The sequence below is a fragment of the Myotis yumanensis genome, unplaced genomic scaffold (assembly GCF_028538775.1).
Source record: "Myotis yumanensis isolate MYYU_CA2020_CCGP unplaced genomic scaffold, mMyoYum1.0.hap1 SCAF_16, whole genome shotgun sequence".
NCBI lineage: Eukaryota > Metazoa > Chordata > Mammalia > Chiroptera > Vespertilionidae > Myotis > Myotis yumanensis.
The window spans coordinates 47,006,741-47,023,212 of record NW_027223767.1 but is presented as its reverse complement, the minus strand read 5'-3'; the positions used below and the strand labels follow the sequence as shown (position 1 = coordinate 47,023,212).

Below are 16,472 nucleotides of genomic sequence, written 5' to 3'. Positions count from 1 at the left end.
TGGCTCAGTGGTTGGGCGTTGACCTATGAACCCGGAGGTTGTGGTTCAATTCCTGGTCAGGGCATATGACCGGGTTGTAGACTCAATCCCATGTGGGGCATGCAGGAGGTAGCCGATCAAGGATTCTCTCTCATCATTGATGTTTGTATCTTTCTCTCCCTCTCCCTTCCAAAATTTTTTTAAAAAAATTAATAAAATGCACCATAATAACCCTGGTACAGTGGCTCAAATCATTGGGTCACTAGGAACCTCCATCTGAATTATTTTGAAAAAGAAGTCTCTGGGGTCTTAAGATATGCTAATCATGGATGTGGTTATTTCACAGATAAAATCTGCATTCTAATACCACCCCCTTTACAATCAGGCCTCAGCTTCTTATCTACAGCAGAGTTCTGACGAATTACAGGCCACAGGCCAAATTTGGCTCACCCCCTGTAGCTATAAGTAAAGCTTCATTGAAGCCCGGCCACACCATTGTTTTCCTATTATTTGTAGCTGTTTTCACAGGGAGAGGGAGGAGTTGTAGAGGTTAGACAAGGATGGCCTGGTCTGCAAACCAGAAACGTTTACTATCTGGCCCTTTGTGAGACACATTTGCCTAAGCCTGATGTCTAACACGGCAATAATAATGTCCTGATTTGCACTTTGAGAACGAGATAACATATAAGGAAGAACCCCGCACAGAGCCTCGGCTCCAAGAAAAGGGACTATGATCACTCAACAAAAATGTCAAAATCGAAACCTTATTATACTTTGTGGGTTTTTGTTGTTTGCTTGTTTCTCCTCTGTCTTTTCTAGTCTCTCTCTACCTAGGTCATTCTGTCCAAAAACAAAACATGAGCCTGACTTCCTCTAAGTTGGATTAGACTAATCTGCCACCCCACGCACCTGCCTATTCAGGCGATTTCTATGGCTCCATTCATGCAAAGCATCAGGGTTTCTGCCCCATTGTGTGCGAACTTGCACTTTCTGGCTCAATGATTCTACATGGAGGAAGCCCAAAGATCTCGCATGGATTTGTGTTCAACATTTACGTTTTTATTTAGAAATAATAAAATAAGACATAATATATAAAAATATGTACAATCCATGGTTTGTGCAGTACAATAGGAAGACTTTAGGTACAAAAGGACGGCAAACGGGAAGATAGGAACCTATCATGATTGTCTGAGGCCCGGCTTGTGCAACTCGCCGGAGGACAGAGCTGAACCCAATGTCACTAGAAAAGATTCTAGTTGGGAGTGAGGGGATGGGGATGCAACACTTGTTTCCCCACCTTAACATTAGTACACACAGAGTGAAAAAGAACCCACTCTACTAGTCAGGACACGCTTCTTGCCTTTACCAAGTGGCTTATCATACAATATGAACTGACATTTGTTATTTTCAAGGGTAACATAATTTGGGGCGGGGGAGGGAGGGTTGGGTACAGCTCATGAAATAAACATCAAGGTTTGGGATGGGAGTTTGTAGGGAAGAAAGGAAGCAAAGGGAGAAATAACGCCTTGAGAGAATTTTTTTTTTTTTTAAGGTGAAAACTTTCTCCAGGAATTTGGAAAGGACTACAGTGCTATAGTGTGACATCTTTGAAATGTCTGATTCAAGTATATGCTCAGAGGGGTAGAAAACTATGCCTTTCTCCATAATCAAAATAGATTCACTTTGTCTACATTTTATTTAAAAATAGGATAACTGAGAATCTATGCCTCCTTCCAAAAATATGATGCCCAGCCAGACAGGGGCAATGACTTCTTTAAAAGGGAGTAAGTCCTACGTGAATTCAACGAGGGTTCGCTTGCAATAAAGAAGCAACACGCGTCCAAGAATAGACCCCGGACGTTCACGGAGTCTCTTCCACCTGCATTCTAGTGACATGTGTGCATGAATGAAGGAGACCCGGGCAGTAAGGACAAATGTTTTGAAGGTTAAATGCAGCAAAACAATGTGGTGCATTACCTGTGTCTTGGCTCTTGACCAAAAATAAAATAAAATAAAATAAAATACAATAAAATAAAATGCCACTTAAAGCTTGTAACTGTTAAAATACTAATAACTAGAAAAAAGCTTTCAAATGGACAGCCCATGCTGAAATAAATAACCGAAGAACGTAGCAATACAAACCTTATAAGGCTGGGAGATACTTGCTAAAACCATGCTAACCGGTAGCATATAGGTACTAGCTCTCAGAAATTGCTGCACTGAAATCAGACTTTCTATGGCAATATTTTTCCCTTTACAGACTTCTATTTACATTTGGCTTTAAATATGAAAATATCTGATAAACTTTATAAAATGTACACTTTTAAAAACATAGCTTCTGCAAAATTTTCTTGAAAAAAACAAACAACAAACAAACCTGTGCACCAGAAATGTTATTTTTTTTTTCTCTATTTCAGAAAGAAGTTGAAAGATGTCCTTCCCTCGTTCCTGCCCCCTTGCCCGCCCTCTTTGCAAATATCTTAAGTCTTCCTTTAAGTGGCAGCTCTGTGTGTTGGGGAGGAACCTTCTTGGAAGTCAGCCCCACTCTCCACTGTATCTTCATTTAATGTACATATGACTGAATACTCTTTGGTTTGATTATTTTCCTTTGCAAAAAGATCAAAATAGCAGCAGCGGAAGCCCTCGGTACCCTCTCTGTCCATGGCCAGACGGTTGCCTCTTTGGTTGATTCTCTTGTCCACTCAGCCCCAGTTCCTCCAACTCTCTAGTCAACTTCCCAAACCTGCCTTTCAATTTGGATTTCAAAATAGCATCCACTTCTCTGTCTCGGTTCCCATGAAAATAACACCACCGTTTTCAAACCCAAGGACTCTGAAGGCTGACAACAGCAGGTCTGGAGACCTCATTGCAGGCACTGCATTCAGATATGGCTGCTCAAAACCCACAGACCGTCACAAACATCAATTCACAAATACAGGATTCTAGAACAAGCTTCTTTTTAATGGCATACAGGGATATAACACCATAAGAGAGTTGGTTTTGAGACTCCAATTAAAAAGAAAAGTCAGTAACCCCAGAATTCACAGACAGGGTACTTCAGACAAAAAATAAAAAGAGTTCCATTACTTAGCTAGAGTGAGGGGGAATTGTGGGTAGCAAGTCAGGCAGCCAGGCAGGAGAGGCTTCTGGGAAACCATGTGTCCTACAGTTCCACCCGGGACAAGAATCAGTTCATACTCAAGCATGAGTGTGGTTCTCAACCTGTGGGTTACGACCCCTTTGGCGGTCAAACGACCCTTTCACAGGGGTTGCCTAAGACCATCCTGCATATCAGATATTTACATTATGATTCATAACAGTAGCAACTTTACAGTTATGATGTAGCAACGAAAATAATTTTATGTATTTAAAGGGCCAGAAGGTTGAGAACCACTGCTTTAGACCATTATCTCCCTTACTCGTGACCGTGTTCTATTTTGTATGGCTCTTGGTGGCCCTAAAATACTGAGACATTTTCATCCCTACCCTCTACCGTTAATATAAAGCCATGTTCCTCTCCCTCTTGGATACTTGAGCTGATGTGCTACATCCGCAGAGGCTCATCCACACCTTGGCCTCGGCCTTCGCAGCCCTCTCAGATGCTGCGGGACTCACTCCACACAGACTGGTCAGGAGGGACCATGCAGGAGGCTGCTGGTGGGGCAAAGTCCATCTGGCACCTTCCTGGGAGTCAGGGAGGGGAATTTAACCGCAAGGGTTTAATTTGATTTGCCTTCCATGTTGGGCGGCTCAGTTTTGAGAATGCCTACTACATTCAACCAAGGTCTTATTTTATGGAATCAATCTTGGAATGTGCAAACAGGGGAAACCTGGAGCAACCTCAGAGCATGGCACCATCTCTCACCTTATGCATTAGCCTGGCCAGCACTACCTCACAGGAGAGAAAAGATGTTTAGTGTGTGTGTCTGTGTGTGTGTGTCCTGTGTGAGAACTTCCCTTTCCCTTTCTTCTTCTTCAATACAAAACCCACACGAAAGAACATTTTAAAAGTACTATACTCCCTAGACTCTATGTGTATGATGTCCTATTTTTCTAGAGGGCAGTTCAAGGTCTCACTGAGGTTCAAAGTCATTGTCTGTTGATTTCAAGGCAGCTCTGGAGCTTTCCTTCCTTTTTAGTGTAAGCTCCACTGTGCAAAAATGTGCATTATCTTTGGTATTCATTTTAGGTAGTCCAACTTAAAATTTGAGATAACCCATTAACATCATGAAGAAAAAAAATAAAATACCAACCCGGAGGCTACCATTTGGCTAGTGTTACATAATGCCCTTATGTAACCAGAGGAGAGAGAGAGAGAGAGAGAGAGAGAAAAAATCAATTCTAGCAAACAAATTACTGGCCTCAAAAAATCAGGCTCTTGTTTTGGCACTTTGAAGCGCATATCATGAGCTTTCAACCAAGTTCAATACTGACTTTTAAATTACACTATAGAAAAACTACACTGCAACAAAAATACAATTTGTGTTCATGTAGTTAGCAGCTTTTCGAGATTAAGGCAGAGAGTCTTGCCTTTGTTATGCCATTAAAAACATTCTTGTTCCCTAAAGAGACGCATTCTGGATAAGTCAAATACCCAACCAAGGCTTGCCTGCAAGTTCAAGTCTTATAAAAACACAACACAGAAACACCCCATAACTTATTCTACAACATGTCCATGTGCCGTCGGGTCATGGGGAGGCGTGTTGAGTGTGTTCCGTCCATCTCTGAGCTGAGAGTCTGCCTCTGGAACCATCAGGCTAGCCTCAGTCCCTGGTGGCCACTTGCCTTGACCCACCTCTTCGCCAGTACCGTCGTCTGAATCACTGTTTGGGGCCTTTGACCAACAGACTGTGTTTGAACATAACTATTCCGGAGAAGGAATCGGTCAGTCATATCTCTGATTCTCGCCGTAAGGGCCTGGGCTCTAGAGGTACGCTTGCCTGGTTGTGAAGGTCTAGGTCAGGGGGCGTGTCCGTACTTGTGCTTTCCGGAACGCCATTGTCACTGTCATCTTCCTCTTTGCTCGTGAGGGCAACTTCATTTTCATAGCAAAATGAATTTGCATTGGAGAGGATATATTTCTTTTCTGCTAAGTCTCTGGCGCTGCAAAGGGGCGTGTTGGGTACTTCGTAAGTCTTGTGGAACCTTGAATAGTCCACTTTGTAGTAATGTTTTTCCTCAAAGAGGACAGGCTCATAGCGGTGGCCCCAGAGGATTTCGTTGGCCAGGTATGAGCTCCGGCACTGGGTGGTCATGGCCGTGGCCTCCACCATGCCTTCCAGGATCACGACAATTTCAAAGTCTGCATTGTCAATGTCCTGCTTACTCAAGTCATAGAAAGGGCTGTCTTCGTCAATTTCATGGACTATGGTGATCGGGGACACCAGGAATATACGGTCAATTCCACTGTCAAACCCAACGTTGATATCTATTTGATCCAGGGGGATGTACTCCCCTTCGGAAGTAATTCTGGATTTGAGGAGCTGGGCTCGAACGTGAGCCTCCACCAGGTGGCTTTTCCGAAGATTGCCCACTCGCCACATCAGACACAGCTTGCCATCTCTCATGGCGATCACGGCGTTGTGGCTGAAGACAAGAGTCTCGTTTCTCTTCTTGGGTTTGGCCATCTTGGCCATGACTGCGCCAATGATAAAGGCATCGATGATGCAGCCCACGATGGACTGGAATACCACCATGAACACAGCGATCGGGCATTCGTCGGTGACGCACCGGAAACCATAGCCGATGGTGGTCTGGGTCTCAATGGAGAAGAGGAAGGCGGCCGTGAAACTCTTGACCTCCGACACACAAGCTTTGCTCTCCTTCGTTGCATCCAGATCCCCATGGAGCAGAGCTATCAACCAAAACACGCAGCCGAAAAACAGCCACGAGAGCACGAAGGCCAGGCAGAAGATAACCAGCATCCACCGCCAGCGGATGTCCACGCACGTGGTAAAGATGTCCGCGAGGTACCGTTGTCCCTTCTCCCCCACGTTGATGAACTGAACGTTACAGTGCCCGTCCTTCTTCACGAAGCGGCTCCTGCACTGCTGCCGGGTGTGGACTTTGCTCTTCCCGTTCCCAAAGCCATTTGCAACCGCCATGGTGGCCAGCTTCATGCCGTCTTCTTCCGAAGACACAATGCTGTAGCGGTTGGTCCGCACACTGCCCATCGCTTCTGCTGTGGACTCCAGTGCTTCTGCTTTGGAAAACAGTCTGAGTTTTTGCAAAAACCTTTGGAGAAACAGTTTTGAATGCTCAGTGAGGACACACACCAAAAAAATAAATAAATAAATAAGGTGAGATGGGGGGGTCTCCAGGAGCCTTGAGGTCCTACCAAGGTCTGTCTACTGACATGCAGAGTTACCTTAGTAACTCAGCTGACATCCAGAGAGCAGGTCCTGCCAAAGACAGAGAGATCATCCATTACAAGAGAAGTCATTATTAAGGGCTCTAGGCCCCGAGGCAACATTTCCAGCAAGACACAGAGTCAGATAGATATAGATAAATATACCCTACATTGAATTATTGGAATTTTAATCCCTTGTGCCCTAAAAGATGGTTTTCATTTTCTTTAAAAGCATAAAAATCAGTCTTCCCACCAAAATTTCAGGTCCTTTTCCTCCTATTGTTTGCAAGCAGTCTAAAATATTCTATCTTATGGGTCTACCTCTCCCCTCTCATTCTCTTCTTTGGCTTTCTCTACTAGCAAGTTATCAAGCAGAAGAAGGACTGCCTAACGCCAAGGTGTATCATGCAGCTTTAAGAACTTGGACACATCTAGAGAACATTCCATAGGCATGCAGAATGTTAATATTAACTGAGTTGCAGGTGCATTAGGGGAGACTATGACAAGGCTGAAATCAGAAGGCACAGGTTGTTTTGTACAGATGATGCAACTCAGCAGGCCGTCCTTAAAAATCATCTGAAATGGATCCCAGTTTCTGGAGATGGTGTGGGCCGGCTCCATCAGTCCACACACTTCCAGCTGCCACTATGCAGAAATGCCCCATAACATCTCCGTTCATGCAAGTGATTCTCACTTGAAGACGCAAGTTTGCTCTGGGGGCTAGAGAGCTGGTTCTGTTGCCTAGCAATCGGTCCTGAAATTCTCCGGAGATGGGACTGCCGTGTGTAATGACTGGCTCGGAAGTAAGCACCTTTGAGCCAAAGGACCAGGTCTTTAGAGGATTGAGATAAGGCAGGAACTCGTTTCATGTGAGTCCAATTCTGTGTTTTCCCAAACAGAGGCAAGGTTGTAGGAACAGATCATAAATGTCAGCTTACTTTCACTTCCACGCGCTGTTGTTTGCTATATGTTCCTATGGAGAAGGCACCCACCTTTCCCTAATGTGAACAAACAGTAGTTCTCAGCTCTCTCCCCTTGCCTTGTCCTGTCCTAGGGAAAAACTACCTACTGATGACAACTTTCCTTCTTGGCTCCAAAGACACTGTTTTTCCCTTGACGACTTGACAAAGGCCTGAGCAAAAGTCGAGGGTGTTTTCTTTATCGAATATAAATTAATGCAGCATCGAACTAAAAATCAACACGAACCTACTCTATCTCCTGGATTAAAGGGGGTCGGGGAACAACAGATTAAAAAGATCAGGAATCCGTGGAAGCCCTGACCATGGGGACTCCACTGTGTCTTTCTCCCTCCAAACCATAGGAAGGTGAAGCAGTTAACAAAACCAGTTGCAGCGAAACCAGCTGCACAGGAGAAAAGCACATCACTTGTCTTGCTTCTGCGCACCCCCTTGCAGAGAGGCGAGGTGCATTGTCTCTGAAAACTGCCTTGCTACCGTCTTCTCCCCGCTCCCTCTTCATCCAAGTTATTATGCAAGAATGTGCCCCAACACATTTTTCCTGAGATTAGTCATCTGTGAAAATTGCAATGTGTGTTACATTTTGGCAGCTTTTGACACCTAAATGATGCCCGATTTAAAAGTGTCTTTGAATCACTTTATAAAAAGAAGTTACTGTGCCTTCCCAGTCTTCCACCTGCTTCAGTGTTTTGTCTGCTTCCCTGTGAGGTTTGTACTCGGACAAAAGAAACCAGACTCCTGTTCCTCAGGATTCTAGATCCTGGACATGGGAAGAACTTTTTTTTTTTTTTTTTTTTTTTTTTTAACAGTGGCCTCAGCTGATTGGGCTCAGGTGTAATTGCCAAGCATTTCTGCACAAAACCAGATAGAGGTGATATGACACCAAATACAGGTGTACTTCCCCCCCAAAAAAAAGAGTGAGGAAGAGGCATCTTTTAACAAGTACGTGTATCCTTGAGTTCTGATTGACTTCGGAATCCTATAAACTGACACCAAGAAATTCCCTTTTCCTGATTCAGAATAACCCTTCCATCGGAGGGAGTGTCTCACATTTCTTCTGACTTACTTCTGCACTTTTCCAGATGAAAGCATAACAACCACAGGAAATCTAAAGACTGAATTACAACTTTCCAAAACTCTCGACCCCAGGACATTGTTCTGAATTCCACAAAACACACACTACCAGCTTCATCCGAATAGCTTTCCGCATTTAGGCCCTCGACAAGAGCCTGCATAGAGGGACTATTATTGTCCTGTTTCCACTGCTGACAGAATGTGTTCCACATGCAGCGCATCATTCACAAATTTGACCATTCTGCCATGAAAAAATATTTTTTGGGGGGTGGGGGGCAAAATGGAGACTTTTGTCACTTTGAATAGATATGCTCCAAAACAGATATATGTGTATATATGTGTGCACATACAGAAGAGACATTTAGACTTGGTGGAGCTGATTCCATAGCAAAAATCTAGAACCTGCCAGAGTCTGGTAGGTCCACTGTTTTAATACCGCGCTGTGAGGAATGGCTTTCCTACCAACCCGCCCACACACCCGGTGGTGGCTTTGGGCAAGCAGACAACTTCCTTGCTCCTCTCTCACTGAAAATCACTAATTCATGAGCATCTGGGAAAACTTCCATTAGGAACAGGGCTTCTGTGCAGCAGTTTAGGGATAGATTCAAATCAATTTTGTGAGAAAGGATCGATGAAGAGCAGCTGAGAACACTCTGTGACTCCTTGGTGGGAACAAGGCAGGAGAATCGATATCTGATTGGATGAACCACGCGTGCATTCCCCCTCCAGCCTAAATATTTAAGGGCCTGATGGCAATTTGAAAGACACACATCATCATTTCACCCAGGCGATCCCCAACGAGGTAGAAAATGTTTCTGGGAAATTGAGAGGCTGCATGTGGTGCTGTTCATGGTAAGACTATTTATAGGCTGAGCCAAAATTAAGCATAAGCAATGGAAAAAAAGAGTTCAGCGCTTCAATCTTAGGTAGATGTTAAGGGAGGGAGAGCTAGGGATTAAAGAAAAGGAAAAGATCAAGGAGATAACATAAGGAGTGACCCCAAATCATGTTGATCATATAGGAAATATTTCCGATATGGACCATAAAAACCAGGAAAAATGCAATTGTGAACAATAAACAAGAATACATGTGTCCCATCCGGTGGCCATGGTGTAGTGAGTAAGAAAGTTTCTGAGGATGGGAACTGAGGGTCGTAAAGGAGGGTGAGCCGGGCTTAGAGAGCGGCCTGCTAATGAGTGTTTAGAGTAGCTATTCCCCAGCTGACGCCATATAGACCAGCCTGACTGTGCTCTGGGCACATGTTGCTATGTGAGCACAAGTGCTAGCAAGGCAACCTCTGTGACGCTCAGTAAACAGAGGGAGGGGCAGGGAGAGGGGGAGAGAGGGGGACACCCACTTACCTATGTGACCACTACAACAATGACATTCAACAATGCATGGAGCATCCCTCAGCATGTGCCAATGCTGAAGAATATACGGATTTGACACTCAAAAAGACACACGAAAGGAAAACTGAACACAGGCCATCTGTTCAGGTAAAGATGTGGTCAGTCTTCCATGCTACTGAAAAGTCATACAAGGACTCTACAGCTAACGGGAGATCCGACAACTGGAGAGTCTCAAGGAAGTAGAAATATTGCGGATTGTTTTTTGTTTTTGATTTTTAATGCCAAATTCACAAGAGTTTAGAACAAATACTCCTCGGGAATAACATCAATAACATCAAAGAAAGTGCCATAAACATGGGGGGGTGGGGGAGGAGCTGAAGGCAAAGTGAAATGACCTTGACCCCAACTCTCACCCCTCCCACAGCCCTTGATGTCACACCTCTTACCCCTGACCTTGGAGATCTTTCTGGATAATGGCAAATACAAATAAAAGACTCCGGGGACGGGGGTGGAAGTGAGCAGGAAAAAGCTAACAAGTGCACGGCAATGTAATGGGCAGCAGACATACAACAGTGGCGAGAGGAAATCTCACTGCCTCTAGATTATGAATGTGAAAATAAAAGTAGTAAAAGGCAATATGCAGTCTTTGCATACCCAAAGCATGTTTTCAAATCGTGCCTTATTTCCTAACAGGTAAAAGTAAAGTCTGAGTCTATGAGAAGCCCCAGTTTCACAGTCCTATCCTGGTTACCATCCTACTGCTCTGCTTACTGAGGCACAAACATTAAACTGCCCATCTCCCATCTCTACCTTTTCCCCCAGTTGTCATGATCGATCTGTTATGATGCAATCTCTTTGCAGAAAAAGTCGTTTCCCCCACTGGCCTCCCTAGAAACCATGCTGTCTTCCACGTAGGTATTATTATTATTATTATTATGAAGAATTACAAGTTGCTTAGGGGAAAGTGACATAATCGTGTGAGCGTTTTGCGGTCTTTAGGCTCCATTCCAACTCGGGCTGCCTCTCTCTTCCCAGCAAAGCAACTTTGAGACTCTTGCTCCGTTTGGAACTGGACTCTATACTTCAAGCAATGACCAAAAAAATCACATAAAAAGGCCAAGGATCGAGACTACTGTGGAGTACCCGGATCTGCCTAGCTTTGAGACCAGTACCCTAGTTACCCTATCCCCTCGCCCCTTTTTTTCCCTTACAGCGACAATCGAACGCAAGCTCCCTCGCCCCTGTCTCCAAACTCAGTATCTCGCTACAGCTGGTGCATTGGAAGTTATGAGCACAAACAGATGCTGCAGAGAAATGTTTCGATTGCTCAACTGTTCCAAGCATGTCTCAGTATTTTTAGCTCTGGGATGTGCTGGTGCGCACACGAACTCTATAGGCATGCTCCGGGACTCGGAGGGAGCGTGGGTGCGCGCTACTGCAGCCTGACAGCTGGGCACCTCTGGAGCAGCGGGGCAGGGGAAGAGTCGGGAACCTAAGGCAGCCCCAGCCCGAGTCCAGGCTCCCCAGGGCACGCGTGCAGCGAGACGGAAGCGGGGAAGAAAACACACAGCAGCCCTTACCTGTTGCTGGCGCAGGAGCATGGGGACATGGGGTGGAAGTAGGGGGGGCCCAGAGGCATGTAAGATCCAGTGGTTTGTAAGAGCGAAGGCGCCAAAGCGAAGCCGAATTCCCAAGACCCAGCTTGCGGGCGGCGCGGGGCAGGCGGCGCGCTGGCCAGGGCTCCAGTGCGCTCTGCAATATCCTGGGCTCTTTTGAGGCGGCCCACGAGATACCGGCGGCCTGGCCCCGCCCCCGGCCGCTGCTGGCCAATCGCAGCGCGTCTGGCCGCGCGTCCAGCCCCGAGACCCGCCGCGGGGAGGGCAGGGGAGGAGAGGATGCTACACCCGCCGCCCCGGGCTCTGCCAGCGGGGAGAACCTGCCGGGCTCCCACCGCCTCCAGCCTCCGAGCCCGGCCCAGGAGGCCGGCCCGGCTGGAGGAACTTGCGCCCCAGCCTGGACAGCAGCAGGTGGGAAGCTCCGCTTCCGGGCTTTGGCCGCTGCCTAATTGCAGCCTGGCCTTGGGCAAAGTTTCCTGCCCTTCTCCAAGCCCCCCACTCCCCTTTTGCTATCCTCGGCGGCGGCTGGGCTGTGCTGACTCCTCCAGGGCAAAATGTTTGCAGCAGCCGGGGGGGAGGGTTGCATTTCATCCCGAGCGCGTCCCCCGCGCTCCCCACCCTTCCATGCCCCCGAATCCGCAGCAGAACCTGTGCGCTGGGCGGAGGAGCCAAGCATTAAATGGGGACAGGGGCCGAGATCCCCGCAGATCCCGCAGGATTTAGACGCGCGTAAGTGTTGCAACTGCATAGCCGCCGGGCTCCTGCTATCCCACTGCTCGCCAGTTACTTACAAAGCGCCTCGACTTCTCCGCAGGGTGAACGACGCGTTCCCTCTCGCGTTGTCCTCCCTCAATCTCGTTCTCCGCCGCCGCCTGACACGCTCTGCTGATCTAAAATCAGAGCAATTAGACAGTAATGAATTCTCTGGAACAGCAACTCCTACAGACACTCGAGCTCTGCCCTCGCACCAGCGCCTCCCAGCTCTCATTCCCAGCAACCAGGCAAGAGCGTGTAGACCCCGTAAAAAACCCATGTCAAGTTCAATGTTCACTGGATCTGCATCCTGGAACTTCGCAGATTGATCCGTGTGTGTGTGTGTGTGTGTGTGTGTGTGTGTGTGTACACCAAATAGTCGGTGCATAGTATATTTAGTCGTTTTTTTCTTAACACCGAGTTTGAAACCCCTCCGTGTGTTTCATGTTAATTTCCTCAAGCGATGAAATTAACCTTTTGTGCAGCAGTTTATTTACTCCTCTAAAAGGCCTCTCAGAGTCGCCAAACTACTTTGACAATCGAGTTCTTATTCTGGGCGGCACAGCCCCAGCCCGGGTGGATGTGATCTGGGGGGAGAGGTGAAACTCCCAATTCAAGGAAAGGGTTTGTGCCCTTGCTCCCCTCCCAGCCTACATCCTCACATGGCCTCTAGGAGGCGCTGGTGAGATATGCTTAGTTTTTGCAGCCAGGTACTTGATCCTGTGCGAGCAAGTATGCCTCTTTTTCTAGCACTGAGCAAAACATTGAAATTAAAAGGGTGTGGAGTAGGTTGTGTGTGCACGCAGTGTGACTGCTCTGATAGCCGAACACATTCCTGTTCCATTCCATTTGTTGAGATTACGCAGTACTCCAAGCTCCGTTACCAACTGTCTTGCCCTTTAAAGTGCTGTAGGTGGGAATGATGGCTCACAAGGGAAGTCTACCTTATGTTTATTTATGAAGTCGTGTATTATTTATTTTTTAAAATATATTTTTATTGGTTTCAGAGAGGAAAGGAGAGGGAGAGAGATAGAAACATCAATGATGAGAATCATTGATCAGCTGCCTCCTGCACACCGCCTACTGGGGGTCAAGCCCCACAACCCAGGCACCTGCTCTTGACTGGAATGAACCCCGGACCCTTCAGTCCGCAGGCTGACGCTCTATCCACTGAGCCAAACCAGCTAGGGCAGATGTGGATTATTTTAAAAATCAGCTTCCCAATTTGAATGAAAAATGTTACCTTATTTAGCTACATAAGAAAACATGAGAGATTAAATTTTGTAACTGAAACATTGTGAATGCATGATAGCATCGATCCTATTTCTTCATTTTATAAAGGAAAAATATAAATGTGCATTTTCATCAATAAGTGCCTTTTCCCTATGTCCCTATTAGGAAAATTCTAGTGTTCAAATGCAATCAGCGTTTGGATAAATATACTTTTTGGAGTGATGTGTGATACAGATTTCTCTAGTCAGAGTACAGCTTTTTTGGCTGAATCAGTCTTTATTTAGCAAAAATCCCAATTAGTTTTGAACACCACTGCAGTTGGGTGCTGGGGTCCATCTGTGGATTAAATTTTTCCAAGGAAATGCGAATTATGCTCTTACTGAATCCCTCTATGGTAACCACCTAGGATATGAGGGCCAAATATTAGTCACAATCCTGATCTGCTGTCAGATGATGAATGGGGTGACGCAGAAGGGTTGTGTTCCTCTGGGAACACAGATCTTTCCTTTGTACTTAGATAGAGCTCTCCAGCCACTGGGTATAGCTTCAGCCTTCCATGATCCATATATGCAGCCCAATTTCACGATGGAAAGAGGCGAAGAACTCCTGTCATTGGCATCTACTGGGTATTAAGAACCACTTCCTCACCTTCACAGCAATAATCCATAGTGACAATACATATATGTCAGGTTGACTTGAAACGTAGATGGGTTAAGTTTGCAATCTGCTGCTATGTGGACAAGCCATCTACCATGGTATTCTTATCTATGAGAAAACAGCTTTGGCAATTTCACGGCATTGGTAACTTTTCATCTTCATATTAGCGTCAGTCAGTGTATTGGTTGAGTAGCTACTTTGTGCTTTAGCTATGTTCTAGGTTATGATATGGGAGCCCCCAAGAGCCCCAGGAGGAGCAGTTGCTTCCCTCTAATAATTTACATTCTCCACTTGAGCAGATAAGCAAGGCACACATGGAATCAAATGACAATATAAGGCAGCCTGTGATTAAGTGCTAAAATGGATCATGCGAAACAAAAATTCCGGAAAGTGTCTGAGGAGTGGAGTGAATGGAGTAGAATTTATGGAGACGTCTCAGAATGGAAGACTTGATGTGTACAACATATCACCACATGCAGTTGTGTTAAGGATGCTGAGAACATACTAGAAGGCAATCCTGTTTGTGTCCTAAAAATACCTGTTTGCCTCCAGACCTGTCTATATACATGCATGTAATCATGTGTATAAATTCTAAGCTGCTTCTAAGAATGTCATGCATGCCACTGCCTACACAGACACTGTGTCCCCTAGAGCAGTGGGATGTCTTCCACAGGCCTTATGACCATTTGTCACTGGGGCACACAGTGATTATGCCTTATTTAGCTGGCATACCTGGGAATGTAACATATCACATGATGCATCCTCAGTTTCTCAACAGATTGCCCCTGGAGCACTGTGTATATATTCCTAGTAGAGCTTATTTTGTTTCTCTCATGCTATCATAAGCATTTCCCCCTATATTTGTTTCTATCCATCAGTAGCGACTTTTTCAAAATCCACTGCCGTGTCTTATTTTTTCTTTATATCCTCATCGCCTTGCATATGGCCACATTAAAAAAAAAAATCAGTCTCATTAGATGTCAGTTGAATGAATAAATGAATGAAAATACCAATATTTGTGAGTATAATAGGACTTTGGAATACTGAGTCAAATTCATTTGAATAAACAACCTATTTCATTTTGCCTGTGGTGGGTGGGCCTATCCGGGTGCAGTAAGAGCAGTGTCTCCTACATTAAATAACCCCAGACGAAGCGTGTTTAAGCCTCTGCTTGTTTTTCCTTCTCCATCAGTGACAGCCTTCACTTCTCATTTTTGCTTCCGCCAATTTGCCTCATATCTTTCAGACTGTCACCAAAACTGTCTAATTTGCTGATTCTCATCTGCACTGGGCCGAGAAATTATGTAAGCAAGCTTGTTGAAAATGTACATAAAGTAAAAGCAAATGGGCTCGGCGGGGCTCGAAGTGGATGCATGTCTTTGAAATAGAATGAGGAGATGCTAAATTTGCAATAACCTTGTTTTGTTTGGTTCTTTTTAGGGTAAAAACCTTCAGGATACTGGTTTACCACATCGATTTCAGCGTCTCAGAGCACTTACATGCTTCAGTTCATGTATTTGCTATGTGAGGAAGACCTCTGGGTAAGTGAGGTGCGTATGTTTAGATATGCCTGGGTTTATATGAACATGTACAACAAAACCACACCCTCTTCTATGGAGGAACCATTGAGTGCTTACTGTGCCCATGAATGGGGTCTTTATTTCCCATCAAATATTGTTTAAGCCAGCAACAGCAAGTGGGATTGCTCCTTAAGAAGCTCACACTTCCTGAGCAGCCAAGTTATTATTTAGTAAATTACATTGTCATGCGGCTGGAAGACTTGTCTCCCGTGGGCAAGACAGTTCCACTCTGAGCACACCACGTAAAGAACAGGTGAGTATCTGGGGCGTCTAGGGCCATGCTACAGCTCTACCTGGAAGGATAGGCTGGCCTTAGACAAAGAGAGGAAAGTAAATGAGTTGTCCCGTTGATGGTCAGCATCTGAATAAATTCATTAATAAAAGGGTATTTCAATTGAGCATTAAGTTCAGATTTGAGACCCCTAAAACAAGCATGAGAAGTTGATGCTTTATTCTTTAGGCAGAGAGAGATCTCCAGGTGAGGTGTGGGAGGAGCATTTGTCTGATTCTCTCTTCCTTGTTGCCTCTGGCTGCAGCCCTAACATGTAATCATTTCTTCTGTGTTTTTTTCCTCGTGTGTGTGTGTGTGTGTGTGTGTGATGGTCAAATGGTTTCCCAAATCCCAATTTTCATTTTTAAGGAAATGGAGACATAAAAATTATGTTCCAAGAAAGCTCCTCTGTGAGTGGAAGCTGTAGATCGGAATTCTAAGCCTGCCCGGCACAAATCCTGTGCTTCTTCCCCTGCTTTCTGCAGGAGGCTAGAACTTTGCATAGCATGGCTGCCAGACAACTCTAGAAAGCATGGGGTAGTGCCTGAATTTTTCACAGCACCTACTAATTCCCCCAAATAATCTCTACCCCGACTATAACATATAAAGCTGGGCCTTTGGCTTTTCCTACAGG

At 45.5% G+C, this 16,472-nt stretch overlaps 2 protein-coding genes across 3 annotated transcripts in view; both read right to left on the bottom strand.

Moving 5' to 3' along the window:
• The window catches only part of KCNJ16 (potassium inwardly rectifying channel subfamily J member 16), a 327,405-nt gene that overhangs the window by 252,121 nt on the left and 58,812 nt on the right, over positions 1 to 16,472 (bottom strand). For both annotated transcript variants that reach the window (XR_011468479.1, XR_011468478.1), the window contains exon 2: positions 12,136 to 12,234. The gene's annotated coding sequence lies outside the window, so the exon portion shown is untranslated. The remainder of the gene's footprint in view (positions 1 to 12,135; positions 12,235 to 16,472) is intronic.
• Positions 1,017 to 11,487, bottom strand: KCNJ2 (potassium inwardly rectifying channel subfamily J member 2). The gene is made up of 2 exons (XM_070395004.1): positions 11,309 to 11,487; positions 1,017 to 6,380 (listed from the first exon to the last, which is right to left on the bottom strand). The coding sequence occupies exon 2, from the start codon at positions 6,150 to 6,152 to the stop codon at positions 4,869 to 4,871; it is 1,284 nt and encodes a 427-aa protein (XP_070251105.1). The 5' UTR covers positions 6,153 to 6,380; positions 11,309 to 11,487; the 3' UTR covers positions 1,017 to 4,868.